The 27,997-nt window shown below is 43.2% G+C and overlaps 2 protein-coding genes across 16 annotated transcripts; both read left to right on the plus strand.

The window, feature by feature from the left end:
- Window positions 1-473: 473 nt before the first annotated feature.
- On the plus strand, window positions 474-17,653 carry ABCG2 (ATP binding cassette subfamily G member 2 (Junior blood group)). Of its 10 annotated transcripts, none has more exons than XM_015866729.2 (16): window positions 474-568; window positions 4,310-4,593; window positions 5,165-5,224; window positions 6,112-6,226; window positions 8,265-8,417; window positions 9,318-9,475; window positions 10,398-10,549; window positions 10,855-10,968; window positions 11,806-12,068; window positions 12,592-12,674; window positions 13,024-13,113; window positions 14,464-14,588; window positions 14,946-15,100; window positions 15,438-15,527; window positions 16,095-16,204; window positions 17,101-17,653. In XM_015866729.2, the coding sequence occupies exons 2-16, from the start codon at window positions 4,310-4,312 to the stop codon at window positions 17,246-17,248; spliced, it is 2,100 nt and encodes a 699-aa protein (XP_015722215.1). In that variant the 5' UTR covers window positions 474-568; the 3' UTR covers window positions 17,249-17,653. The 10 variants fall into 10 exon arrangements, with proteins under 10 accessions (XP_015722215.1, XP_032301135.1, XP_015722207.1 ...); XM_032445244.1 differs by having other exon boundaries at window positions 508-568; window positions 4,307-4,593; XM_015866721.2 differs by lacking the exon at window positions 474-568 and adding an exon at window positions 847-1,063 and having other exon boundaries at window positions 4,307-4,593.
- Window positions 17,654-18,270: 617 nt separating this feature from the next.
- BLOC1S2 (biogenesis of lysosomal organelles complex 1 subunit 2) lies at window positions 18,271-26,921 on the plus strand. 6 transcript variants are annotated; one of them, XR_001556091.1, is made up of 8 exons: window positions 18,271-18,406; window positions 18,794-18,910; window positions 20,075-20,194; window positions 20,802-20,906; window positions 21,490-21,633; window positions 23,775-23,944; window positions 25,230-25,291; window positions 26,382-26,921. XR_001556091.1 is itself a non-coding variant. In XM_015866732.1 (5 exons), exons 1-5 carry the CDS (start codon window positions 18,274-18,276, stop codon window positions 21,519-21,521), a joined length of 507 nt encoding a protein of 168 aa, XP_015722218.1. In that variant the 5' UTR covers window positions 18,271-18,273; the 3' UTR covers window positions 21,522-22,182. The 6 variants fall into 6 exon arrangements, 1 of the variants encoding a protein (XP_015722218.1); XR_001556092.1 differs by lacking the exon at window positions 23,775-23,944; XR_004307672.1 differs by lacking the exon at window positions 26,382-26,921 and having other exon boundaries at window positions 25,230-25,845.
- The last annotated feature ends 1,076 nt before the right edge of the window (window positions 26,922-27,997 follow it).

A 27,997-nucleotide genomic window follows, 5' to 3' on the forward strand; every position in this document is an offset into this window, starting at 1 on the left:
GAATTCTAAGGATCAAAAGCCCAGAAGCCCAGAGGAAGTCCAAAAGATTGTTGCTTTGGAAACAGGATGGGGGAAAGCCAGGGCCTCCATCTGGATGCTTAAGTTGTCAGATCTGGTTCCTCCCCATCCCTTGGGTCTCCATTTCTATTCCGTCAGGATATGTGCAGGCACCAAGTACAGAAGCAAGTTCCTGATCAGAGGGACTTATCTCTGCTCCCAAGCAAACTGTCTGTTTTTCAACTGTCCCAGGCACATGACGAAGGGCTGCCATTGCAGCACATTGTGGGCTCCATGACGTTTGGGACTGATACACTTGCACACAGAGAAATGTGCATGCTTGGTGAAGTAATAGGGCAAAAATCTTCCATGTAGGCAGATTTTCCTCGAAGGAGGAAGTTAAAATGCAAAGAAAACAAACTGAAGTTCACTTCTGCCCTACAGAAACACTAAACATAACCCCGTTATTCAGTATGCCTGCATTGTGAGTGTACCCGTGGCCCTTGTCACACCTCTTTCAGTACCCTCACAAACCCTCCTGGCTCTTGACTCCTGCCAGCAGCTGCACAAGGTACAGGCATCTGTTCTGCCCACTGCATCGGTATGTCGGGGGAAAGGCAGGTATCAGGACGGGGACAGGTGAACCTTTGGATTTTTTATTGCCGGTATTTATTGGGTAGCCATATGCATGCTTCTCCTTACCTGAGCTTTGGACTCATCTAGCAAGAGCAGTTGTTAGGAAAATGCAACAAGAGCTGCAGAGTGCAGTCGGGTCGGAGGTAATTAATACAGAGAGCGACTTGACAGCACTGATATAAGTTATCTTTAGAAACCATAAAAGCAGGGCCTTTCCTGCACTCACACCAACACGGAGGCTGGGGTGGGCGAGCTCGTTTATAATGAGACAATAGTGCTTGGGAACAGGCGGCTGCAGAGCAACAGACAGCAAACCAGCGGAAATCCGACCGTCTCGCTTTCACGCGGAGCACGAACACGAGAGGCGGCCGACGGACAGCTGCGAGCCGGGGGGAGCTGCGGCACAGCCCAGGAGCGCACAGCCTCGGAGGTGAGGCCGGCCGGGTAGCACTCTCGAAGAACGGCACCGCCAGGCCGGTCCGTACCGCAGCCGAAGGGATGCACCATACGGAAGGCGGCAGGGAGGGCAGGGGGAAGAGCGGGGCTGCCGCCCACTCTGCGGGGGGAGGTCGCGGGGAGATGCCCCTGCCCCCCGCTCTCGGGGGCTCCGCCGCACTCCCTCCCTCCCCGGCTGCTCCCGCTCCCGGCCCCCGTAGCGGGGGGCGGCCCGGCCCGGCGGCACCGCCCCGGGGGTCGCGCAGCCGCGGCAGATCGGGCCGAGCCGAGCTGAGCTCAGAGCTCCCACGTGTCGGCGGGACTGCGTGACAGTTGTAGGTATTCTTCGCTGCCGCTGCTTTATGTAACCCCGCCGTCCGCACCCGCTTATAAAACTCCGCCGAGGCAGCAGTGCAGCTATAGCCTCATATCCACTGCACGGAGCGCCGCGGGGTCCGGAGGTATCGGTGTGGGCTGTCTTCTTGGGGCGCTGTACTGAGTGGGGATGCGAGCGGGAGGTACCGGCACCGAGTCGCGGGGTGGCGGTGGTAGGGATGGGGTGGCCGTGGTAGGGATGGGGTGGCCGTGGACGGTGTGCAGCTGCCAAAGCCCACCTGTAGCCTCTGCTGAGCATTTCCAACCCTTCTTTCAGCCTTCTTTTATCCTAGCCTGTAGCCGCTCAGTGGTTTAGCTTGTCAGTGCTTTTCAGTAACTTTGCAAAAGCACATATAAAAGGGTTTATGGTGTTGTAAACAGAGGTCCTGGCTCTCGGGAACAGATGTGAGGTTTACAAGACAGTCAGATGTTCAAAGGTCTAACCAGGTCTTTGCCCTTGATGTCATGGGCTGTCCTGTCTCTTTTTCCCAGTGTGTTGTGCAACCTTTGTCATATATAAGCTGCCTTGTGCTGATGTAACCAGCAGCTCCTTCATACTTCCCACAAGCATGGTTTTCCCAGGAATGACCAGCCTCCAAGTATGGGATTGCATCCAAGTTAAACAACCGTTCCATCTTTTCCTCCCCCTCTGCCTCTCCACTGCTTTTCATTTACTTAAACAAAAACAAAAACCTCTGCAGCTTCTTGAGCTTAAGCCAAGTGGTTGAGGATGGCAGGAGACAGTCTGGTCCAGGCCCACTTGATCAGGCAGGGCCACCTGATGCTCAGGACCATATCCAAGTGGCTTAAAATGATAGGAAAAGGCAGCTTGGGGTCTTTCTGTCTGCTTGTCTGTCTTTCTGTTTGTTTTCTGAAATCTGGATTTTGGAACTCTGGTTTCTTACAGAGATGACCATTTCACTTCCTGAGAAATACTCCACTTTGTGCATTGTTTGCTCCTACTGGTTATCACCCTCTCTTTCCTTGGAGAGAAGAAGTGTGTGCAATAGAAAAAGAATCATCTGTGGGTGAGGATGGAAGGGAAAGTATCACTTGTGGGATACATCTGCCTTCCCACAAAGCCCATCTAATCAGCAGTGGGAGTTTTTGTGCAACGTTAGTGCTTTCTCCTTGCTCTTCATTAGCCTGGTGACAGCTTTGGCTTTCCACAAAATCACTAACATTGTAAGTTTTCCAATAAACACCTTTGTGCTGGCAGCTAAAAGTGAAGTAAATAATTAGACTGCTCTGTGGTACTGTAACCTGTTGCACTCAGTTTCTGGAAAAGGTATGTAATGTTGTTGTCTCTTCCCTGCTGTGGCTGCCTGGAAAGGGGATAGCAAGGTTTTTGACTGCAGGGACACCTGGCTAAAAGGTGTCTACAACAAAACTACAGAACTTAGGGGCTGCAGGGTTTCCAAGTTTTTCTTGTGCGACAGCTTTAAACTTTTGTAAACAAGTGATGGGACTCATGCTTGATCTCTGCAGGGAAGGACCTAGAGGTCCTGGTGGACAACGTGTTGGCCATGAGCCGGCAACGTGCCCCTGTGGCAAAGAAGGCTGATGGTATCTGGGTGTTACCATGGTTGGCAGATTGAGGGAGATGATCCTCCTCTTTGACTCTGCCACATAGAGTACTGCGTACAGTTCTGGGCTTCCCAGTTTAAAATGACAGGGATCTCCTAGATGGAGTCCAGCAGAAGGCCATGAAGATAATAAAGGGCCTGGAGCATCTCCTATATGATGGGAAAGGCTGAGTAACCTGGGTCTGTGTAGCCTGAGGGAAAAAAAGATTGAGGGGAGGGATGCGATTAGTATTTATAAATGTATGAGGGGAGATGGGAACCAGAAGGATGAGGTCAGGATTCTCTTGGTGGTGTGTAGTGATAGGACAAGGAGTAATGGCCTAAAACTTGAACAGAGAAAGTTCTGCGCTAATGCGCAGAAGAACTTCTTAACAGTAAGGGTGATGGAGCAGTGGAACCAGGTTACCCAGAGACGTTTGGAATCTCCTTCTATGGAGATATTCGAGATCCATCTGGATGACTACCTGTGTGACCTTCTTTAGCAGGGGGATGGACTCCATCTATTGAGGTCTCTTCCAACCCCTGCAGTTCTGTGTGATTCTGTGATTGGTCTCAGTCAGTTACAGCAACAGAAGGAGAAGCAGCCCCTTGACAGAGGAGCTCTGTTGCTAGGACACTCCTAATGGAGTCATTGCTAAGTGCCTGTTAATGGTTATACTGATACTGATACACTACTTATTATACAGGGGTTGATGCAGAGGCAGGGAGAACAGCTCTTTCCCTTTGCTGTTTGCATGTCCTCTCTTCCAGGTGCTTCATCCCAAGCTACAGAAGCAGCTTATCTGCCTGAATCAGGATGGTTTGTACATTTCCCTGTGGTTGCAAATAAATACCATATTTAATTTTCTGCAGTATACGTTTGTACTTTGCTTTTCTTCACTGTATGGTGTATGTAGGGGAGTAAGCATGTTCTGTATGATGGAAGAGAGCTTCAGTTTCTTTAGGTTAAGAATAGCAGCATGCATTTGGAGACCCCACTGTGTTAAGCAAGACAGTAATCATCTCAGATGGGCTAATTTCATTAGATGTTCTTTGAGCTGGTGTCTCTTGTTCAAGAGCATCCATGCCTTGTTTCTAAAGGTTGTGTGTATTGTTCTAAATGTTCCTGCCCCTTTGGGGACTGCTGGATGTCTCCCAGCCCGGATGTCCATCCCTTTGAAAACTTGGCACATGTAAAGATTGGAACGGTGTGCATGAACTTTTCCAGGACACCTTCTGAAGTCAAGCCTTATCTGACTTGTCTTCTTCCCTGTGTGTTTTTGTGTTCTTTGTTTCAGTAGATGGGAACTGCTCAAAACAACAGCCACCTCAAAAACCCTCATGCGGTTGAGTTTGACCTGAGTAACAAGGATGTGATGGCGGACACACTTGATCATAGTGTCGTTTCTGTTGGAGAAGAGGAAGGAGAAAGTGGTTTCCAACGATCTCTTCCAACACGAGATTCCCTCCGATCCCCTCGAGGCTCTGTTGTGAGTTTCCATAACATCCAGTACTCCGTTAAGCAGTCCAGTGGATTCCTATGTAAACGGAAGACTGTGGAAAAGAAGATCCTTCATAATGTTAAGTAAGTTTTTGCTTAACCAAAATACCGGCGGGTGGAAATTAATCTGCTGCTGTGATTTGGTGACGTCGTCACCTTCCTGATCCAGCTGTACTGGTAGAGAAATGACTGCCCTCCTGCCAGCCTGCAGTTCATGTGAGCACTTGCTAAAATGCTTTAGGCGTAAAAGCTGGGATATAATTGGAGCAGTGTCAGTCACTGATGTAAGAAAATTAGGACCAAACTTGTGTGAACACTTTTGCCTGAAGATCTGAAGATTTCCTTAACTATGGTCTGAGCTGTGATGGGAAGAAGTGAGTAACAGAGAGCTGTTGTTTCTTCTTTTCCAGACCCAACTCAGCAAGAAGACAACTCCTATTCTGTATTTTGTAGGTTACGTTTTGTGCACAGCTCTGATTCTGTTCTGACTGGCAGTTTGGGATGAGAAAAGAGAAATGGTTTCTTATTCCAGATTTAAGAAGATTTTAATAATCTTGAAGTTTTCCTTCCAACAGCATTTTGTTCACACCTTACCTCTACTATGAGCCACATGTGAACAGTCTTCCATTTGGAAATAACTCTTTCCTTCTTCCAGTGGCATTATGAAGCCAGGCTTGAATGCTATCCTGGGGCCAACAGGGAGTGGCAAATCTTCGTGAGTACTTCCTTTTGCTCTTCAAATGGCCAATCAGCTGTTCAAAGGGGATGTGGGACTGTTAGGGTTGGGAGACAGCTTCCAGAAGTAGGGTGTTAAGTCATTCTGTAGGATACCTGCTGTAGATCATCCATCACCCGGTCTGGATGTGACCTGATGGTAGGAGTGCCTTTGCTAGGAATCTTTGGATGAAAGCACAGAGAATACTTTGCAGGCTATTTCTAACCAGTACTGACGTTGTTTTCTCTCTTGTGTAACCACAGTAAAAGAGTGCTGCATCAGTCTTCCTTTGAGAAGGTCAGGGACAGGTGAGAATGGTCAGGGTTCACACAGGTGTGTCTCTGTTGTGATCCTTGATCTTCTCCTCTAGGAAACAGCCAGGATTTTTTCAAGTTCTAGACTTTGTCAGGGCAGTGTTCACTGAGCTAGCAGACAGTCTGGCCTCTAATTTGTAGTAAGGAGAATCCGGACATATGTTAAAACAAAATGATTTTAAAATTAATCTTTACTCCAGTCTTGTTTATACCCATTTGGATTAATTTCCTTGAGATCAAAGTAGTTTCTTCTGTGCTCCACTGGCTGGAGAGTAGTCTGCAGCTGCTTGGCAGGGTGCTTTTGTGTGTGTGTCTGAGGTTAGCTGTTAATACAGAGTCCAAGCCTAATGTCTGCAGGGGGTTGGCAGCTATGAGGGTCTGAGTACTTCAGAATTGCTGTGGCATACCTGGCACATGAGAATCCTGCAGAAGGCCCCAGAGCAGAGGATGCCCCTTTGAGTGCCCTGTGTTTGTACTGCAGCAGCTGTAGCTGCAGTGCTGACTTGTGGTACTTGCTCAGTTGAGATAAAACAGTTGTCATGGCAAAACCTCATGCCTGGTGTTTCTCTCAAGTCTGCTAGATGTGCTGGCTGCCAGAAAGGACCCAGCAGGCCTGTCTGGAGAAGTGCTCATAGATGGCAACCCGCAACCTCCAAACTTCAAGTGCATCTCAGGATATGTTGTGCAGGTGAGTAACTGCCTTCAGTGTGGAGGCTGGGAGCCCTTGGGAGGGATGGCATCACATAGGCTTTAGTGAAAAGGCTGTGAAAAAATGTTTTCCATGAGAAGAGAGGAGGGATTTACTTGCGGGGGAGCTCATCGGTGATTCATGGATGAGAGATGGCATCTTCTCTGGTGAGCAAGTAGGGCTGTGGTGGGACAGGAGCAGCTTCTGAAGAAGAAAGGCAGGGCTCTGTCACATAAGATGAGCAGAGCATGAGCTATTAGTTTAAATAATATTTAATGATCCCTACAGACTTAATTTGCTAAGAGATGTTAGTGTTTTCCTGTGATTTGAAAGGCAAAGGGTCAAACTGCTTATTACAAGTAAGCATGAAGTTGTTGGTCCTGCTAAAGCCGCATGGGTGCCCAAGCCACTGTGCTTGTTTCCTGGGGCTCTGCCCTCAAGTTCCAAGGAAGATTTTAAAGATAAATCTTTTTATTTTTATTAAAAAAAAAAAAAAAGAGGTTGCGTGGTAGGAGCCTCTCAACACCTAACAGCTCTTATGAAATTCTAAAGCAGCTCTTAGACAATAATTCTAGGAAGTAAGTAGACCCTTGCTGTTCTTCCTCTGATTCTGGCAAGCTGAGGCAGAGCTTTGTTCCACTCGGACAGGAAAAGCCAGCTGAATCTGCGGAAGTGGGTGGGGGCCTGGACCAATAATAGAACCTCAAAGCCCTGGAGGAGCTGAGGATGGGATTCTTGGCAGGTGAATGAATTGCCAAATGTGAAAACCATTCAGACTTCTGACTGCAGGCAGATAGGAAATAGGCAGTTTTTCTGCAGGCTGCCAGCTGAGGGGCTTCTGAGCAGACGTATGATAAGACTGATGCTGAATCTTCATCCCATAGGGCAAAGATCCCTGAATCCTCAGTGTTTCATCAATGGCCAGGTTGTTTCTTGCAGATGGCTCCAGTTTAAGACATCTGTCTATTGTCACAAGCAAATGAACCAAACCTTGAAATGACAGGCAACCAGGCAAGACATTACATGGTTGCTCTCCTCTCCCACCCCTGTGTACTGTTCTCTAGATAATGATGATTGCCTTGTTAAAGATGACCCAGAGTGTCAAAAAACAACTGGAGGCATAAATGTGTACATTCGTTTTATGCAGATGAGCATATAGACCTGCTAAATCATGTGTTACACTCCTGCCTTGCACGTAAGGATGTAGTTCCACAGATCTGAGAGGTACCTGATTAACAGGCATGTTTCTCAGCAGCTGTCCAGTGCTGCATCCCTTCTACCACTATATGGTGGAATGAAGAATTGACTCCAATACCTAAGAAGAGGTGATGGAGAGGCATGGAGCTCTCGATAGAACTAGCATCAGCTCTGTTTATAGTGATTCTAGGTTGGTGTAGGCACATGTTTATCAGCTGGGTAGATCTGTTTCATAGTCAAAATGCACATGACTGCTGAAGCTTTGTTGGAAACTGGAATAAAGTTTTGTGCTCAAGAGGAATGGATATTTGAAACATGGAAAAAAATGTGGGGCATCTTGGTGCAATAGTTTTGGTTGCTTTTCTGAGGACCAGGGAGAAAGCTGGGAGGAACTTGTTGGCAGCTGGGCTCAGCAGTTGCTTGTGACCACAGCAAATTACAGCCTGTAAGTGGGAGCTGAACAGACTTGGGTGACTCCCTGGATGTCTCCAACCTGAATGCTGAACACTAGCAGTGAAAACAGCTCCCTGCTCTGCCCTATGCCTTGTAAGGAAAGTGCAAAATGATGCTCTGCGCAGTGTGAACTCTTGAGCCCCAAAGCATGCTGAGGTGGTGCTGGGCACAAGCTGGGAGCCTGTAGAGTTGTGTCTTCCATCTGACTGCTAGAGAGCAACCCTGAATTTTGTGTCCTGTATATTTTGAAACAGGGGTTATGACTTAGCCCAGTTTTCCCCATGATCCACAAGCAGCTCATCCAGTGACTCTACCACTACAGGGACTCTGGCGCCCAGTCAGGTAGCTGAGAACAAGGCTTTCACCTGTCTACTGATATTGGTTTCAGGATGATGTTGTCATGGGCACAATGACAGTGAGGGAGAACTTGCACTTCTCTGCTGCCCTGCGGCTTCCCAGCTCCATCAGCTTTCAAGAGAAGGAAGAACGAGTCACACAGATAATTGGCGAGCTGGGATTAAGCAAAGTGGCTGATGCTAAGGTGAGCAGTGAGAATTCTTGTCTCAGAAACATACTACTTCTGGAAACTAGCTGCTTGATTCTGTACAGCATGGAGTATGTAGTGCAGCTGCACTCAGCTAAGCAGGAACTGGACAAGACCATACTACACACATGAAATGAGTCCAGAGGTATGCATATTTGCTGTTTAAAGGGGAAGATTTGGGACCACATCCAATGTGTTTTATAAGCAGAGGGAAAACAGTTGCCTAATCATAGCACTTTGGAAATCTACTTGATGACTTCCTGGCTTTGTGGAACAAAACGAGGGAATTGTTTTCACAGCACTGACAGTTGTGGGGGATGAGAAGCTGGGATGTGATGAAGTTCTGTGCAGACCTTATTCCTCCTAGCTTCATTTTTACTCTCACTTTACTTGCCTCACTTGGGCAGCAGGTCAGCTACCTGTGAAAGTCATCCCTGGATACCTGGGTTACCTCTGCTCTGGTCTTGTTATTCTTCATAGAATGGCCTGGGTTGAAAAGGACCGCAATGATATCTAGTTTCAAACCCCCCTGCTATGTGCAGGGTTGCCAACCACCAGACCAGTCTGCTCAGAGCCACACACAGCCTGGCCTTGAATGCATCCAGGGATGGGGCATCCACAACCTCCTTGGGCAACCTGTTCCAGTGCTTCACCACCCTCTGAGTGTAAAACTTCCTCCTATTCTTGTCACTGTCATTCTTGTTTCCAATGTCAAAGTTGCTAAGCTCCTCTGGAACTGAGGCTATCTGTTTACTGTTCCCCAGCCTCTCACAGTGCTCTTTGAAGTCAGTTCCATCATCTGCTTTGGCCCTGTGATGAAACTGTTCAAGAGCTGCTTTTCATAGGTGTCCTGAACACCATAGCAAATCTTTGCAAATGCCTCACTTCTGCTTGTAGGTAGGAACTGAGTTGATCCGTGGAGTGTCTGGAGGGGAACGGAAGAGAACCAACATTGGGATGGAGCTCATCACAGAGCCACCAGTGCTTTTTCTGGATGAGCCAACTACAGGCCTTGATGCCAGCACAGCCAATGCTGTCCTCATCCTCTTGAAGAAGTAAGAGTTGGGGTTTTTTTTTGGTTTTTTTTTTTTTTTTTCAGGGCTTTGCTGGAATTTCTGTGTTTATTATATGAAAAATGAATGCTGCTTAACTGAGTATAATAACTGAGTAATTACAGTTTTTTTTTTAAACAGTTAGACTACTAGACTTGTAGTTGACTTTTTATCTGGCTCTTGTCCAAGGCTTTTTGAGGTTGATGTGTATCTTTTAACAGCATGCGTTGGATTGAAGCCCAAAAAGCAGATGTAGCTTGGACAACTTCTTTTTGCCACAGAGTGGTAGATTGTGAGGTCAAACCTTGTAATCTTAATCTCACATAATGAGAATGAATTCCTAACACTCCTTCTGGGTTTGTGGCATGTTATTTATTTCTTTTTCCTGAGGGAATGTTTTATTCTGCTGTTTGTGGATAGAGGGTCTTAATCAGCAGGGATACTTTTTGAGCATCAGCACTAAAGCACTTGGAAGTGCATCTGGCAGACATGAGAGAAAACTAGTTTTCTCTTTAGTAGAGAGTAAGTCAACAGTAGAAGAGTTAAGAGAAATTGTAACTGGCCAGACTTCCCTAGCCTGCTGTGTAAAGCCTGGCAGTGCCATTGAATACAATAGGATCTCTCCTGTTAGTCAAATGGAAGCTTGCCATAGAAAAAAAATTAAGGACAGTGTAAATATAGCTGTGAGCTTAACCTTTGCTAGCCACAGAGAACATCATACGCTGTCTACCTGGACTATAGCAACAGTCTCTTGAAATGATGCTTGAAGGTCTTGCAGACAGTATCTGACACAGTGTGGGAGAAGAGGGAACTAGAGCTTTATTGGGTCTTACTTGGATTCAGATACTTGTTTTTTGCTTTAGCTGGTATGACCTCTCTGAAATGTGAAATGATGTATTTGAGATAATTTTTGTTCCTATTTCAGGCTCTCTAGAAGAGGCCGAACCATCATTTTTTCCATCCATCAGCCTCGCTATTCCATATTCAAGCTGTTTGACAGTCTGACATTATTAGCTTTGGGTAAAGTGCTTTACCATGGTCCTGCAAAACAGGCCCTGGAGTATTTTAGCTCTATTGGTAAGTCTTCTGTGCTATGAGAAAAGGTAAACAGCTACTGAGTTTGAATTGCGGGTGGGTTCTAATCCCAGTGCTGGCTCAAGCTTTTGTGCTGTTTTATCACTATGATACTATATATTGTACATAAATGATCTGAACAGTGTTAGGTTAGAACAGGGGGGGGGAAGAAGTAAAAGGAATGTGTAGTGAATTTCCAGTCTAGTCTAGGTGCAGTCATAGGAGCTGTACAGTACAAGCGTGTTGTGTGGGTTCTTATAATTTATTCTTACTGGGTTTTTTTTGTTTGTTTGTTTGTTTTTTCCTAGGATATGAATGTGAACCATTTAACAACCCAGCTGACTTCTTCCTTGACATCATAAATGGTGATTCAACTGCTGTGGCAGCAAGCAAGGAAGATCACAAGGAAGATGCAGGAAAAGGTAAACTGTCAAGGAGAAATTCCCCATTGGCTTTTGTAGAAGGGAAGCTACATGTGGTGGTGGCAAAGTTTTACTCTCTGAGTTTGTTCCAATCTGAGGACACTTTACTGTCTTTATTTTTTTGCCAACAGGTTTACTTTGCTTTGGGCTTCTTTAAATATCTCAGAATAACTTTAAAGGGATTTTTTCTTCTTTCAATAATAGGTTAACAGTGATAAATATTAGTCTGTAAAACATGTAGGAAAGACAGAAAAAACTGGAATTGTTTATGCCCAGGAGGCAGCTGAGTGAAGGCAGGTTTCAGTCATGTAAGGAACTTCTGCAGAGAAGAGGGCAGATAGGCATGGGAGTAATGGATTGTTGTGGCAGCAAGAAATACTAGAACTAAATAAGAGAATAACCTCTTCCAGCAATACAGTGACTGAAATGCTGGGAAATATTTTCTGGAAGTGCTTTCAGTTTTTTGTGACTGAAGGATTTTAAAGGAGCATAAAGTGTTTGTAATGGTTCCTTTCAAGGACAGGGAAATGAATCAAAGTAAATTATTGATTTCACTAAAATTTAGTGAAGGCTTTTAGTGGCTTTTTCCATGACTGTGGTCATAACTGTGCCACAGAGAACAGGCTGATGTTGAGTTAGATTGAATTAAAACTGCAGGGAGGACTTCTCATTTCAACTAGCTTCCTAAGCTCAGAGCTAAGGCTTGAATGATGAAAATTCTGTAGCCATTCCCAATTATATTTTCATCCAGCCCTTGGAGTGGACCTCTGTTGATGGGCCGTATCTTGAGGTAAGTGTTCGTGGGGTATCACATATCTTGTTTTTCTTACTTAAAAGCGAGCAATGAAAATGGAGGGGTAGAAGAGAATGTGTCCGTCAGTGTGGTAGACACGTTACACCAGAAGTATCTCAACTCCAGCCTATATGAGAGTACAAAGGAAGCACTGGGGAAAGTGGAACTTGAACAGGGAAAGAAGAGAAAAATATCCAAGAAGGGGCATGAGATTACCTATGCAAATGGATTCTTCACACAGCTGTATTGGGTGTCCAAGCGTTCCCTGAAAAACCTCATCAGGAACCCACAAGCCTCGATTGCACAGGTTGGTAACAAGTAGTAGAAGTTTCTGACTTCCTCTGCTCTCAGTCTCACAGACTGCAGTGTGTAGAACAGTCTTGTTCTGGGGGAACAAGGTCATGTGCCACTACCACTCAGGTTGTCTTTGAAAGAGAATCTCCATTCTAGTTCAGCAGGACTACTGCACTGAATGTTAGGGAGTGGGGAAAATGCGCCATTATCTGACTCACATGAGCAGCTTCCAGAGTGATATTCCTTTTGTGGCTCACTTGACATTTCAAGCTGGGTAATTCGTAGTGTGCTTCTGCTAGCCTTTGCTAGCCAAAGAAGATCAGGGGAAGAAAAAAAGGGAAAAGGATAGACTGGGAAAACTTAGCATAAGGCTTCTAATAGTGACTGGGTCATAGAGGTCAATTTGAGATGGATGTGGATTTTAAACTCTGTGTAAATCCTAATGACTATCTGGTGATTTGTACCTATTTATCCATCTGAAGGACTCTTTTTATTTTTATTTATTTATTTTTCCCCCATCTTCTTTTCACTTCTAGATTGCAGTGACTATAATTCTATCCTTGGTTGTGGGGGCCATTTTTTTTGGAGTAAAATTGGATGATAGTGGCATTCAGAATCGGTAAGTTTGGAAACCCACACCTTGCTTATTTCTTTGTTCCTAGGAGACAGGTTTTTGCCACAGGGAAGGCTTTGGGCTCTGTCTGGACTGCAGAGGAGGGTTGGGTTCACCAGCTTGAATGCAGTGCAGAATGATATTGCCCGAGGTCCTGGAGGGACCACAGTTCCATTGAGTTTGCACATATGTATATGAAGGAGATGTGCAGGGAATGAGTAAGGAATAAACCTGGCTTTACAGATAAGATCTACAGTTGCACAATTAAATATTTCCATTCTGTGCATAGATACAGAGACCTGCTGACTTGGTGTTGGCTGTTTCCTCACTTCTGGACTGCTGTCTTGCTTTCTAGGGTTGGATCCTTGTTTTTTGTCACCACAAACCAGTGCTTTTCCAGTGTCTCTGCAATTGAGCTGTTCATCAGAGATAAAAAACTATTTGTGTAAGTAGTGATGCTCTTAGACCCCCTCTTGCCCCACAGTGAGGGGAGGGAGGGATATCTTACAGGCTAACCAAAAAGATTTTTGCCCAACAGAACTTGAGATTTCATTTCTTCTTCTAACATCAAAATGTAATAGAAATGCTAAATGAGTCTGTAAAACAAGTAGCTGAAATGCTAAGAGGTGATGAAAGGAGGGAAAAAGTAAAATGCTTTTACTTGCTTGCTGTGTCATAGTTTACTGATAAGTGTCTTTTTCATTTTTGCTAATGGCTGTTTTTGAAGTCTGCATGAGAATCTTGCATGGACCCTGCCTCTCCTTTTGCTGGCAGGGTTGAAACAGTGTTTTGCAATGATCCCAGAGTGATAAGACTCTGCAAAGATGATGGGAGAGTTCTTGGAAAATCTTTACAAAGGATGATCAGAAGAAAAGGGCTGCTAGTTGGCTTATAAGAGCTCTTAAAAAACCAGTTGTATCTATGTATATGCACACATCTATATTAAATACATTATGTATGTGTGTGTATGTAAATAAGCATGTATAAATAAATGAGTACATATATGCATATGTATGTCAGAAATGTAGTTTGGAGTAGCCTCCAGCTTATGGTGTAAAAGAGCAAGAGATGTGCTGTGCAGTAAAGAGGAAACTGGAGAGTTGTGCCTGGAAAATGAGTGCAGTGTTTCTGTGAGGTGCTAGTTTAGATGTGTGTACATCTGCCCCTAGCTTGCTCATGCTTGGCATTTTCCCTAGTGGCTGCTCGGAAATGAGTCTTGGCCGTACTGGCAGTTTTTGCCATTCTATTCTGCTTATTGGCTGTGTCAGTGGGGATTTTGATACCTTATCACTTACAGAATATTCTCATGAGCTCTAATAAGCAGCAAAGCAATCACTGTGACATTTGATTGCTCTGTGAACTGGAGATGAGTTCATGTCTGTAAGGTGTTTTCCCATTCTTGGTAGTCATTCTTTCTTGGAAACAGTTGTATGAGCTTTGGATGACCTGTTTCTCTAGTTAATAAATCTGATACTTACCTCTGCTCTTGTGTTCAGGCTTGTTTTTAAACAAAGTGTTTGGAGCTTTTTTCCCCAGTATGTTGTTTAGCTGTCACATAACTTCCCATGCATTTCCCTCACACTGCTCCCACTATCACTACGTAGGCCTATGAGTTGGATCAGCCTTTGCTGTAGAGTATGAAGTGATAGCATAGAGAAAATAATCAACTTTGCACATAGTGGAGACAGTGATAGAAAGAACAGAAACTGAATCAGGATAAACCAGACATGTTACTGAGCTTGCTTCTCAGATAAGCTCTAAACCTGTGCAACTCCCCTCCTTCCTGTCCTCACAGCCATCAGTACACCAGCGGATATTATCGTGTGTCTGCCTACTTCCTGGCCTTGATGTTAGGAGATCTGCTGCCTATGAGAACTGCTCCAGCTATCATATTCTCATGCATCACTTACTGGATGATTGGTAATGAATTGATGTTTTCCTTGAACCTGCTATCTTTCAATACATTTGATATCTCACTTAGCTGGAGTTTAATTCCTCTATCTATAAATTAAAACAGACTAAACCTTCAACTGATTTAAATGCTTGGCATCATAACTCCTGAGGAGTTGGGGTCAGAGGGACAAGCAATCTTAAGACAGGGACCTGCTTGTCCATATCTTTTGGTAATCCTCTCTGGGACCTTTAGAGCATTCACAGCTGCTGCCAACTCCAAACTAAGCCTTTCTTCTTGCTTTTTGTGTGGGAGTCCTGGGGTCCCTCTTTTGGGATTTGTGATATGGCTTTTTATTGGACATTTTTCTTTCTGCTTCTTGACAGGATTTCAAGCTGTAGCAGGCCGATTCTTCTTCTTCATGCTGACCCTGGTAATGGTGTCCTACACTGCTACAGCCATGTCTCTGGCTATCAGTGCTGGGATGGAAGTGGTGGCTGTGGCCAATCTGCTCATCACTATTTGTTTTGTCCTGATGCTTGTAAGTACAGCTTGTAAGGGTGTGTGCTACTCTGGTGGACAAAACAGCTTTCAGAGCACGGATGGCTTTATGATCCATACTGAGAAGGCTGTCTTTTGTACTGAGCCAGCCTTAAGCATGCTTAGAATCTGCAGTCCAGTGGCTCATCAGCCTTGTGCCTGTGATTTTATTGCTGCTGGAGTCAAAGACTTAACCTCTGCCAGCTTGTAATCATAGGCATAATACTATGAAGAGAAGAGATTCATCTATTGTAGTGTGTATATATATCTGCTATAATATCTCTGCAGTGTTTGCAGTTTACTGAGTTGTGACTCATTAGTCTCTTGTTTTCTTTCAGATCTTTTCTGGCCTCCTTGTAAACCTCCCTTCTGTAATGGGCTGGCTTAATTGGCTCAAGTACTTCAGCATCCCTCGATATGGCCTTACTGTGAGTAGAATGCAGCACTGGTCTCCTGTAGGTAAAGTAATTGCAGTGCTGTGTCTTGGAGAAGTTTGGGCATCACTCAGGTATTTTATCAGTTGCTGTATGTGGGAGTGCTCCTTAAGATTGCACGTAGCCCAGGTCACCTGTGCAAGGGAGCAGTTCACTCCTTGCCTTGACTGACTGGCCCTCCTGCTTCAGTGTGCTGGTGCTGGATTGTCTGAAAGTGCAGATGGACTCAGATAAAAATGGGTAAATGGGGACACATAGCTGGCAAGACAGAAATCCATAGATACATCACTGAAAAATAACTGAAGCCACAAGTTCAGGCACCAAACCATCCTGCATGTTGAACCTGGAGCAGATCCTGAGAAAGGTAGTAGTTAAGAGCTTCAAAATAAGGGCTGGGAACTGTTTTTATTTTCTGAGTCACTCAGTTCAAACCTAAAAGGTACATATGATTCCAAGACCGATGACACATGTCTTTTATTTATCAGTTTCCTTTGAGCTGTTTCAGCTTTAGCACACTAGATCCTTATCTCTGAAAAATCTGACACCTTTCTTTTCCCCTAGGCTCTTCAAGTGAATGAGTTTAGAGATCTCTACTTCTGTGGTGACAAACCAAACGTTACAGTGTCTGTGGGAAATGCAACCGCTTGTCCACCAGCTGTTCCAGGAGCAAGGTACGTCTACCTCATGAAGGTTCTTGGGTCTGAATTGTAACAGCTTATTTAAAGACTAGCCAGACTATTTCAGAACTTTATATTACTCACAGGATAACTATTCACGAGCCAGTCTCTTCAAGAATTTGTCAAAAAATAATATATTTTAGGATTACGTAGCCATTTATCCCAGAGTGAAGTAGGGATGAAACTTTTCCTAAAAACAGGCACATTAGCTAAATTTTGTTTTTGATAACTTGGCCCTCGGTTATCAGTTTTCTTAAGCAAATCCCAGAGTCACTTATCAGAGGAAATACAGTGTGTACACAACCACAGTAGTAGTGGAAAACAGACTTGTGATCAGAAACACGCCTGTCCTTCAGAGCTTGTTTGTAAATACTAACCTAGCAGCAGATACAGCAGAGAACCAATTCCTTTATTGGAAATGCTCTTGTCTGCTGGTGCATTGAGCTGTAGCAGTGCCAGTGCCATGACATGTGGAAGAGAACTGGTAAACTGATGTTACTGGAAGAGTACTAGAAGACTTTCTACAGCTTTTGGACCTCAGGCTCCTACTATGGGCCTCCAGCAATTGCTGTGTGAAACTAAATGCTATTGTATATATCACAGTTCGATGTGTTGAGGCTTATTCAACTTATTCAAACTGCTGGCTATCTGTGAGCAACAATTAGCATGTTATGGGATCACATGAAGAATTATGAGAACCAGGGAAACTGATTTGTCCCTTAAGCTTTTTTTTCCCGTAGTGATTAAGTTAGTCTGTTTCTGCCACATCTGTTTTGCAGTTATGGATAGAGGAACCTTCGTGCAACAGGAAAACAAAAGTAACTGCTTGAAAACCTATGGTACCTTGCACAACATAGTAATACCAAATTCTTCCCCATGCTTTTTTGCAGGTGCTCTGGTGAAGATTACTTGATCAGCCAAGGAATCCAACCTACCAACATGGCAATGTGGGAAAACATAGTGGCTCTTTTATGCATGACTGTCATCTTCCTCCTCATTGCCTATCTCAAACTCCGGTTTATGAAAAAGTTCACATAAATTCCTGCGTTGCCTTGCTTTACAGCTTCTCAGGTCTTAAAACTACAAAGCTTGTTAGAGCCTACAGGATATTGCCAAAGATTTCAACTGACTTTACTGGACTTAAGATGGGAATTTTGCCCCATTGTTTCTGGAGCATGATTTCCATATGATTGTATGATTTTGTTTGTTAAGAAGAAATGTATTACTCTAAGATTCCATAGGTGATTTTTATTTTATTTTTTTTTGTCCCTGGTAAGCCTATTCTCACCACTCCTTAGGTACTTATCAAATTCTATATTGTAGAGCTGCTGCGGCCAATTTGTAAAGGAAACAGGCAGAAAGAAATATTTTCCTTTGAAGACATTTATGCATTGATACGTTGCCCCTTGTGAGTGCCCATCACACCCGAGGGGAGCCAGAGACCATTCATAGTGTGTTGGAGATGCATTCAAGTTTGAAGTCTGTAAGGAGAATGAGCTCTTGGTGCCAGGCAGTAATGGTTATGCTTCTTGTATTTACTCCATGGGAGATATGTCAGTGTAGTAGGAGGAAGAAATGTTTTACTCAGAGGGCAGTGAGCACTGCACAGGCAGCCCAGGGAAGCTGTGATTGCCCCACCCTGGAGGCATTCAAGGCCAGGTTGGATGGGATACTGGGCAGCTTGAGCTGCTGGGTGGCAGGGGTTGGGACATTGATGAGATCTAAAGAGCAGTAATATAAGCCATACCACCTAAGAGTGAGAAATGTAATACTGTTGTAATGTTTAAAAAAAAAAAAAAAGAAAGAAATCTTTTACTACTTAAAAAAACTGTTTCGTTTTGTTTTTAAACAAAGTACTTGTGTAGCAAATCTTTTTTTTAGCAGGCTTCATGTTTAACAGCACCATCTCTGTACAGTATCTTAAGGCTGCGCTGATAAAGACACCTAGCTCAGCTGTGGTAACTGCAGTGACGCCTACTGGGTGCCAGCAGCTCCAGCAAGAAGAGCACCTTAGAATTAATCAGAATTACAATTATTATATCCCGGCGCTCTCCTGGTCGCGCATGCGCCGCGAGGGGGCGGGACCGCGGCCTTACGCGAGGGCGACGGCGGAAGCGGGCGGTGCGGGAGGGCGGACTGCCGCTATGGCGGCCGCAGCGGAGGGGCTGAGCGAGGCCGGAGCGCAGCCTGCCAAGCGTAAGAAGCCGGGGGATGGGGCCGGGTTTGCTCCTTGGCCGTGTGGCCGCTGGGGGGTGTCAGGCCGCGGCCTGAGCCCGGCATAGGGAGGGGCAGCAGGTTGGGTTGGGTTGGGGGCTCGCTGCGGGCGGGGATGTCCATGTGTGTTGGCCGCTTCTGGTCAGCTCCTAAAGTGCTTTTAAATAACCCTGACGCTCCTTTAAGAAAACAGCCGCGGTTTGTTATGCTGTAGTGTAAAGGAGACGATTTGTGTGGAAATTAGGTGTTGTCAACATAAAAACAAATAGCCCCCAACAGTGGGTCTGTTTGATTCTTATGGGCTGTGTCTGTTCCTACTGACTTCCCTTTGACTTTCCCTGTAATGTCTGTTCCCTGTACCCTGAGCAGAGGATCCTGCTGTTGAAACAGCAGAGGAAGCTAAGGAACCTGCAGAAGCAGACATCAATGAGCTCTGTAAGGATATGTTCAGCAAAATGGCCACGTACTTAACAGGTGAACTGACAGGTAAGGCATCGCAGTACTGACTTGCAAGTACATTTCTGTTGCTTTTCGTTTTCCCTTAAGAAACTCTGTTGTGTTGTTGTATAAACTGTATGTTGTGATATCTGGCAAAATGGGCAGGTCAAGACTTAAATTTTGCTAGATTGCTAACAATGCTGACATTAGTGAACTGGTGACTTAATGAAGCCCCAGATTACTACAGATGTTTTCCCAAATGTTCAGTTTATCAGCAACCAGAACAAGTTATTTTTCTCTAATGCAGAGGCTTGTGCGTATGTCATGGTTTTGTAATTTTGCTATCAGTATTCCACATCATAACATCATGTAAAACCATGACAGCATATTATGAGGAAGTGTAGGTGAAGGACAGAAAGAGAAGCAGAACTGAGAGCAGAACGTATGTAGCTATTTCACATCTGAGTGAGAGCACAGATCGTACATACATTTTCCAGCACTGGTGCTTTGGAATAAACTGTGGAAAGTGAACTGAAATGTTCGCTTCTGGAGACTGATACTGCCATAGATCAGTGCACCATGGGACCTTTGTAAAGTTTTTAAAGTTGTTTATCAGTTAAAATCGTAACATTTGGTAACTGTTCTATTTGACCTAGGTGCTTCATATGCTTATTTTTAAGGTTAGAGTGTTGTCTGACTGCTTTGTTTCTATATCAGGCAATGACAGTAATTGAGCTTGGAAGGTAGCCTTGTGGATCATCTAATCTAAGCTCCTGCTAAGAAAGACTTGGTGGTCACTTAAGTGAATACCTGTTGAGCTGAGATACTTCTTAAGGCTGCTGATATCTCTAATACCATTATCCTTCCAAATTACTGTGTGTGTGTAGAAGATCTGTTATCCCTGTAGCATAAAATAGGGAATCGGAAACCTTGTGATTTGTCTTCTGAACATCACGGTGTTCTGCCTTGAGGTTCTGAATCAGAATGACTTTGCTGCGATAGGCAAGGATGTCTGTGAGGCTGAGAAAGTACTGGGATTGCTCAAAGCTCAATCTACGTACACGTACAGCATTATACCAATACCTGTACTGCCATTTAAACTATTCTTACTGTATTTGGCTGTTGCTTTGAAATCTCTTGGCTTCTAGAAAAGTCTGTACCCGGTTCAAATGGCACCAGCATTTAATTAAAATATACTCTATTGTTTTTAAGCCACCAGTGAAGACTACAAGCTTTTGGAAAACATGAACAAATTGACTAGCTTGAAGTACCTAGAAATGAAAGATATTGCCATAAACATCAGTAGAAATCTGAAGGATTTAAATCAAAAATGTAAGTAAAACAAATAAGGGAGGAGAATAATTAACTGCACTCTTGTATGGAAGCTGAAGTATCTAAGATGTCGATGGTTTACCTTCCAGTGGGTTCTGAAGGAAAGAAGACTAGGAGCTGTATAATGTTAGAAAATGCCAATCTTCTGTATTTCCTTACAGCTACAGACTACATAGACTAAACTAAGAGAACTTATGGTGCTGTATTACCCCCAGATTTTGAAATAATAAGGATTAAATAACACTACTTTTGATATACATTGTATTGTTATTTGTGTTGAGTCTAACAGTGTTAGACTCTTAAACATTTAGTATTTTGCTGGAATATGTCTGTCAGTATCACCACCTGATTTGGGAGTGGGAAAAGGAAGGAGCTTTTAAAGTATTTTAGCTGAACCATAGAATGGCCTGGGTTGAAAAGGACCACAATGATCATCCAGTTTCAACTTCCCTGCTATGTGCAGGGTCTCCGACCACTAGACCAGGCTGCCCAGAGCCACATCCAGCCTGGATCTGAAGAACATAAGGAGAAATAGTTTCAAATGTGAACTGTTTATTGGAATTGAATTAGTAAGAACTAACAGCTATTATTTTTCTGGCTTTTAAAGATGCTGCTCTTCAGCCGTATCTGGAACAGATCAACCTAATTGAGGAGCAGGTTGCAGCTCTGGAACAGGCAGCCTATAAATTGGATGCATATTCCAAAAAACTTGGTAACTATTGTCTTCTGCTCTTACTATGTAGCAGCTTAATCCCTTGTAAGGAGATTTAAGAAAACAAAGTAAACTCCTGCTTTGTTTAACAAGTCTGAGTGGCAGAGTTGCCCATGCAGCATAGTATTGATCCACTTTCAAAATAACAAATACTACAAGTGTATGTGAAGCAGAAAATGTTGATTAAAAAAAATAATATTTGAAATTATAAGGAGATAGACTCATATAGGTATTATTGAACTGTAGCTTGTTAAGGAATCTTAATTCCTTTTTTGGAGTGTGGACCGATACAAATATTCAAGACAAATATTTCATCCTGCAAATTGAGGGATGTATAAAGTTCCACCAGATATCTAAGTCCCCTTGGCTTATGTCAATTGTCCACCCTGTGTATCTAGTTCTTAAAAACCCATTGTTCAATTAGGTTTGCCCAAATGCTTAGGGAGAAAATGGCCCCAAGTGATTCATCCACATTCAATTGGATTTCAGGATGTATAGCAGAGCACAGGATTCAAATCTTTTTCCTTTTCAGTCCTAAAATGCTGGTTTTTGTTTGTTTGTTTTGTTTTTTTTCTTTCTGCAGAAGCCAAGTACAAAAAACTGGAGAAACGATGAAACTGCAACAGTCTTCGCGTTGGAGTTGGGCTGTGGGTCAGACTGGTCTCTGAGTTGCTCAACATCAGTTTTATATGTTGACAAGGATTTGGTAACAGCTAACATAAGACTGGTAATTTTTTTTTTTAATCTATTGAATACAGTTGGCTGTATTCAGGCCTGAGGCTGAATGATATTTTCCTCTTCTGTAATGTTTCAGTTGCCTCAGTTCCGCAGTGGAAAGCTGAAACTTGTCCCTAACCCATATTTTGATATTGGATATCCCTCCATTATTCCTTTGTTCAACATGAAACATTCTACGAAGGAAGAGCCCTGCGTAAACTCTAAGGACATTTTCACTTAGTAGCAGCAGGACATAAACCTATTTCTTTTCTTCCATTGAGCTCTGTATTGAGAAGATTGGCCTCTGGAGATGTGAGCATGGTATTGAAAACACTTTAAGTTTGGAATGCATTTTTATCTGTTTAAAATAGAGAGACTAGTTATCATAAATCTACAATAAAACAACTTGGTACATTTGTCTCTCTGGAATCTCACAAATTCCTGTTGGAAAGATTATATAAGTTGTATTTTTATTTTTCAAAGGGTCTGTTAATAAAGACAAACACTTCACAGTTACTGGAGATTGTAGAAGAAAACATGCTTTAAACTCTTGTGTCAAGTATTGCTGCATTTATATCCTTTGACTGTCCTGACCTCTGGTGAACTTTCAACCGCTTTGACATGTGCTTAGTTAATTAGTATATCCTTTCTTTACTTTCCCAAAGAAGTTGTGATCCTATTCATTTTTGAAGAGGTATGCCCAGCAAAGAAAACTCCTCTACCAGATGAACAGTACTACAAATTGCTAATTGAACAGAAACCTTTTTACTGAACATCCAGGCAGAGTTTGGGCTTTTGTTTTTTTTGTACCTGTTGACTCAGTTGAGTGACCTGTTGACATAGGTGAGGCTGGTTTTTGATCGTGTTCCTGTAGGGGGCAGTACAAGTACTGATAGAGTTCAAACTTTGTACCAGCTGTTTGGGAGTATGATTAGTCAGGTGCCACTATGCCAAAGATCATGATTCTACCTGTTGTTGTATAACCACTGTATAAAGAGTTGATGGTCAAGTTTTCCCTAGTGGTATTTAAAAACAGTAAAGCAAGAACTTTGAGTGCCTTCAGCATTGCTTAAAAAGTCCTGGGTTTTAACATAGAAAGTGCTACTCTGGATGACTTTGATGTAGACTCAGAGAGGTTTTTTTGAATGAGTATCAATATATTAACAGGATTAAGTCTCCCAGAGATAACCATGCATCTGTGTCTGTGTTGCTTTTGTTCGCTGATGAGTTTTCTACCTGTGTAATTAATTAAACATATTAATACTGTTACCAAAGCAACCTCCTCCAGCCCAACAAGAGGGTGTAGTGACACACACCTAACACTTTCATGCCTAGAAATTGATATTTGAATGATAGTAGTTTTCTTTGTGATCTTTAATGCTCAAAAGTGCAATATATCAACAACAATAAGACATTGTGGCAGAAAGTCCTGTTTCTCCAGCATTTCACACACCTGTCATTGTACAAGAGATGAGCATGTTTCAGTCAGACTCACCAGTGTTGACAGTACCATCCCTTTTCTTTGGTATTGTGGAGGAGGATCACAGATCCTTTGCTGCTTACATAAAATCTGATGTGAGGGTGCTACTCTGATCCTCTGCTCCCTGAACAAATTGGAAATTTCATTGCAATATGTTGTATTCACATGTGTGGGAATGTAATCCCTGATCCCCTGCAAGTCCCCTTACCTGACCCCTGTCCAGCTCTTCAGAACAGAAAACATAATAGTTCATATCAGGTTGGAAATGGTTCCTGATGATCAGAACCTAGAGCTGAATAGCCATTGGAAGTCTTAGTAGGATAGGCTCACCTGGGATTGAAACAAGACCATTGCTCTTCCAGCCTAGTGGTTTCTTTGATTCCCCACTTTTTTCTTGGAAAGTGGTGCTAGAAGTACATAGAAAGTGCTAACATGGGGTTATTCTCCACTGCAGAATAGCAGCTGGCCCTGTGCTATGGCAAGGTGCAGGGGCAATGTGAAAGGGTGGCAGATTTGCATCCCAGTGTTAGAGTGCAAGCCTGGCTATGTGCTGTGCAGAGCATTGTGATCTTGTCTATGTGATGAATCTGATGAATCGGATATGTAGCTCTATGTGCCAGTGACTTGTCCTGTCACTAGTCAGCAAGTCAAATAAATTATTCTTTTGTCAGATAACCTGTCAATCAAGTAGTGAATACAGAATGGAACGTGGCACAGACAGGCTCCATACTGTGATGGCAGCGTGCTGGCAATTGTATGCAAGTCTTCTCCCTTATCAGATGTGTACCATGTTCTCAGACCCTGTGGAGACAAACCAAGTCGAGTACTGAACTGAATACAGGTCAGCCCTGCTGTATTTAAGATGTGTTGCAGCCACTATCTATAACTATGTATTCCTTAATACATACTGTCCACATTACACTTGAGACACTGAAACTCTTAGTGTTGTAAGAATCCTCTGTCACTGGGATCATTGTAGCAGCCTTTCTGTGTAACCACCTGAATGGACCATGAAGAACTGCACTGCTCTCTGCTCTGTTTTCTGTTTATAACCTTTGATACTGTGGATGCCTTAGACCCAGTGAGGCAGCTGTTTATCTTGATGCCATGGGAAAGCATGTAATGGAGAACATATTTCAGAGCTATAAGTCTTGCTTAAAACAAACAAGTGTATCACCTGTAATATTTGTTCAATATATAAAGCACACCCTGTGCCAGAGTTTCTTCCCTAACATGTGCACTCACAGAATCACAGAATAGTTGAGGTTGGAAGGGATCTTGAAGACAATCGCTCCACACCCCTGCTCAAGCACGGCCACCTGGAATGGTTTGCCTAGGACCATGCAGCATATGATAGTGCTACTGCCAGCTTTGGACATCATGGCAACTTGAAAGTTTTCCTAGCAGAATTTGATATATATTCTGCCCTGTTTGGACAGAAGATACTGCACATAGAGATAGACTTGCTAGTCAAGCAAAAGCACCTCAGATGCAAAAAGGTTATGGTTTGTCCTCTGCTTGGCAGAGAACTGGAAATGTATGATTAAACAGATGGTCACTGCAGAACACCACTCTGAAGTACACATGTACTAGCTGTAAGCTGTGAGCAGCACCTCTCAAGTCTCCAAAGGTATGTCTGAAAGCTGAGGATGCTGTCAGTGTCACAACTAAAGTGGATTAATGTCCTCTAAGTGAGCATCTGTGCAGCTGGTATTAGCAGGTACTCTCTCACTCTTCAGGGTCAAGGCAGTCAGGGGGACTGTGTGACAGTAGTCAGATAAATATGGTTACATGCAAGTAAAATCTCATTACCTCTACACTTCCTCACCCTGGAGAGTGCTGTCTGCATGGAGCTTCCTAGCCTTCCCCATACCACCTCTTAATAGTTAAGAAGCTCAGCATCTGTTTTGTCTTTCCAGTGAGGCTTCATTGGCAGTTGTATTTGTATGTGTTTTTTTAAGAACTGCCGACTTATTCATAGGTGTATTTGGTGGTTGATGTGAGAACCTCACACCACGTACAAACTGACATGCGATCAGAGAGTCTGGGAATCTGTATGATCAAAGCATTGGAAATTTCTAAGAAAAATAATACAGCATTTCTTTGCTTCTCTTCGTTTTTGACAGATTTGCAAGATGGCCACAAGAGGGTGATGTTTCAGCAGAGAAAACTTCCATAAGGTCATAAGGTAAAGCAGTTAAGAGAAAGTAAGGACCAGTATTGTGTTAGAACTATTGCTTGTAGACTTGACGACTTGATGAGACCGACAAAGTATTTCATTGAAGTGATTTGTACAACTGCTTTGAAGCTGAAAGCAGTTTTTGACAAGTTGAACTGTAACTGCAAACCAGGGGATAAAACTTAACCTAGCAAATACAGCAAATATTGCTCTTTAAGCAGAAACAGAAGAGGTCAGATCCAGAAGAGGATTTTTTCCCCAGTACCCTTGAGGCAATTCTGCCCTGCTGCTCTAACAGGTTCTTCAGAATTTGGGTTCAACTGTCAGAGTAATACTTTGTGTAGATGTCCAAAAAATTCAGGATGGGGTCTTTAATCATTAGTGGAAACTATGTGTTCTACAGCTGAAAAATAGCTCTTGTGTGTTAGATTATGCTTTTTAACCTGGAACTCTGTGATCTATGGAGATGTTAAATGCTATCCAACTGGACAGAAGTTATCCAGTATTGGCTTGTAGCTAAATATATAATGTGTGCAGTGTTGCACCTGAGGGCAAGCATCCAAGAAAAAAAAGCAATAAGTAGAGAACAAACATTGTATGAAAGCACTATGAGTTTTGATGAGACATTTGTTAATGATTAATGTTTGTTCTGCTTTCTGATATTACAGTAGAATAAAGTGGAACCTTGACAGAGGTCACAAAAAATTAAAAAATAAAGGAGTTCATCCAAGTTTGCCAGCAGCTATTGCTTTTATCTAACCAGTGATGTTTAATCCAGAGGAAATAGAAGCTATTGATTGCCTTTGCACTGTATTGCACTTTATTTTTTAAACCATAGCATACACAAGGGGAGATTTCCAGGATGCAGCATCAAGCCCTCCTTTGGTCCAACATCCCTGTTTCATGTTGCAGTGGAACCCCTGGGATCCACGACTGTTTTCTTGCTGTTTGCATTGTTTGTCTCCTTGTCTCTTCAGTCCACATGGAGGAAGATGTCTGAAACAGGGAAGCTGCTTCTTGGGCTATTTCCCTTGCAATTCATAGGAGACATACTAACTAGACCTGAAAAGTAACTTACTATTGGGTATCTCACCCACAGGTGCTCCAGAAGAGCCCTTCTCAGGCATGTTCCGAGCCACTGCTGAGTTTGTAAACTACATGTTGTGGGAAAAAAAAAACATCCTGTGAGCTGCATGGTGCCTTTTTCACTGTGATGATTTTCATCTGTAGCTAAACTTTTTAATTCACTAGTGCCATGCATTTTCCTCTGAGAGTTATTATGGGTAGGTTTATTTTTCTTTTGGTGATTACCTTGTTTGTGTTAATGAATGCTATAAGAAAACTTAGAATATTGGAGCAGGATAGGTGGTAACCAAATGCTTATCTACCTGTGTCTGTGTTCTAACCAATTTGTTTATGCTTATATGTATCTAAAAGATCAACTTGTGGAATGACTGTGACAGCTTTGCCCACCTGCTCCAAGGCATATTGTCCCCAAAATGCAGAGCTGTCTCACACGCAGCTTATATAAAGGATTACAATTGAAGAAACAAGAGCATTGATAGAGAAAAAACATCACTGTTCTTTCCTGCTTTGGCTGATTAGAGATGACAAAATAGAAATAAAGGAATGAAAAATACTCTATGACTGTGAGGCTGGTACATGAATAAGTACTAGTCAGTTCATAAGGACTGCAAAGAAAAATGACGATGGACCAGTTTACCAACTGACAATGTCAAATCTCCGAAAGGTACTGTTCAGCTGATTGAAACCAACTGCAAGACACAACTTCTGTCATACAGGAGGTTCAACAAATTGTCATGCCATTTGAGCAGCCAGCACGAAAGGTATGGTTAAATATTTGTGTCTGAACTCCCAGGACCCAAAGCACAACTCATCTGACTCAGGACCAAGCCAGTGATATGACTCTGTTCTTCAGTCATTTAGAACATATAACAGATTGCTACATCCTCACTTGGTCTCTGAAAGGGCAAGGAAGTTCAGGCCTTATCACCTGTTGCGTGATCTGTACGGTGACCTCAGCAGTAAACCACTGTGTCACTCCTGCTGATCATCTTTGAATAGAGCTCAGCTTTAAGTTACAGTCAGCATTAAATGAGATGAGGTTCTTTCCCAAGGCAGGCAGCAAAAGTCTGGAATCAGCATTTGACATAGTGTACATGGTTTGCAAACAGTGCCTACCTTATGAGAAGTTATCATGGACCAGTTCACCAACTGACAGTGTAATATCTCATAGAGGCTGTGTTCAGCTGATTGAAACCAAGTACACGACACTGATTCTGTCAGGAGGTAAAGCAATGAAGATCAATATGAATGTATGTGCTTAATTAACATGGTACGCGGAGATGTTGGTGTCACATCCAGGAAACAAAGCAATGGATACAAAATCTGGTTAAAATCCAGTTGCTGATAGTGATTTTGGTCCTGATACACAGAGCATTTATTAAGGTTATAGTAACCTGGGCTTTGGGATGACACAAATAGGGAATTTAAGAAAGTTGTCTCATACAAAGTTATCTGATAGGTCAGTCACAGAATAAGGTAGAAGCATCCACTTCCTTGTTTGAAATGTTGTTATGCCACCTCTCTCTTCCAGACCCATTTGTGCCTTTCCTTATGGCATTATCCTTAGTCAAAGTTTAGCCTGAAACAACAGGACTATAATCCTGTCAGGTTCTCACATACCTTCATTTT

This window comes from Coturnix japonica, chromosome 6, assembly GCF_001577835.2.
Source record: "Coturnix japonica isolate 7356 chromosome 6, Coturnix japonica 2.1, whole genome shotgun sequence".
NCBI classification, from domain to species: domain Eukaryota; kingdom Metazoa; phylum Chordata; class Aves; order Galliformes; family Phasianidae; genus Coturnix; species Coturnix japonica.

Bases quoted from the DNA above. Each gene is read 5' to 3' on its own strand.
- ABCG2 (XM_015866729.2), top strand. From the start codon at position 4,310: ATGGGAACTGCTCAAAACAACAGCCACCTCAAAAACCCTCATGCGGTT. The intron at 15,528-16,094 runs GTGAGTAGAATG...CTTTTCCCCTAG, and splicing joins TCCCTCGATATGGCCTTACT to GCTCTTCAAGTGAATGAGTT. The intron at 16,205-17,100 runs GTACGTCTACCT...GCTTTTTTGCAG, and splicing joins CCAGCTGTTCCAGGAGCAAG to GTGCTCTGGTGAAGATTACT.
- BLOC1S2 (XM_015866732.1), top strand. From the start codon at position 18,274: ATGCGCCGCGAGGGGGCGGGACCGCGGCCTTACGCGAGGGCGACGGCG. The intron at 20,195-20,801 runs GTAAGTAAAACA...TGGCTTTTAAAG, and splicing joins GAAGGATTTAAATCAAAAAT to ATGCTGCTCTTCAGCCGTAT. The intron at 20,907-21,489 runs GTAACTATTGTC...TTCTTTCTGCAG, and splicing joins TGCATATTCCAAAAAACTTG to AAGCCAAGTACAAAAAACTG.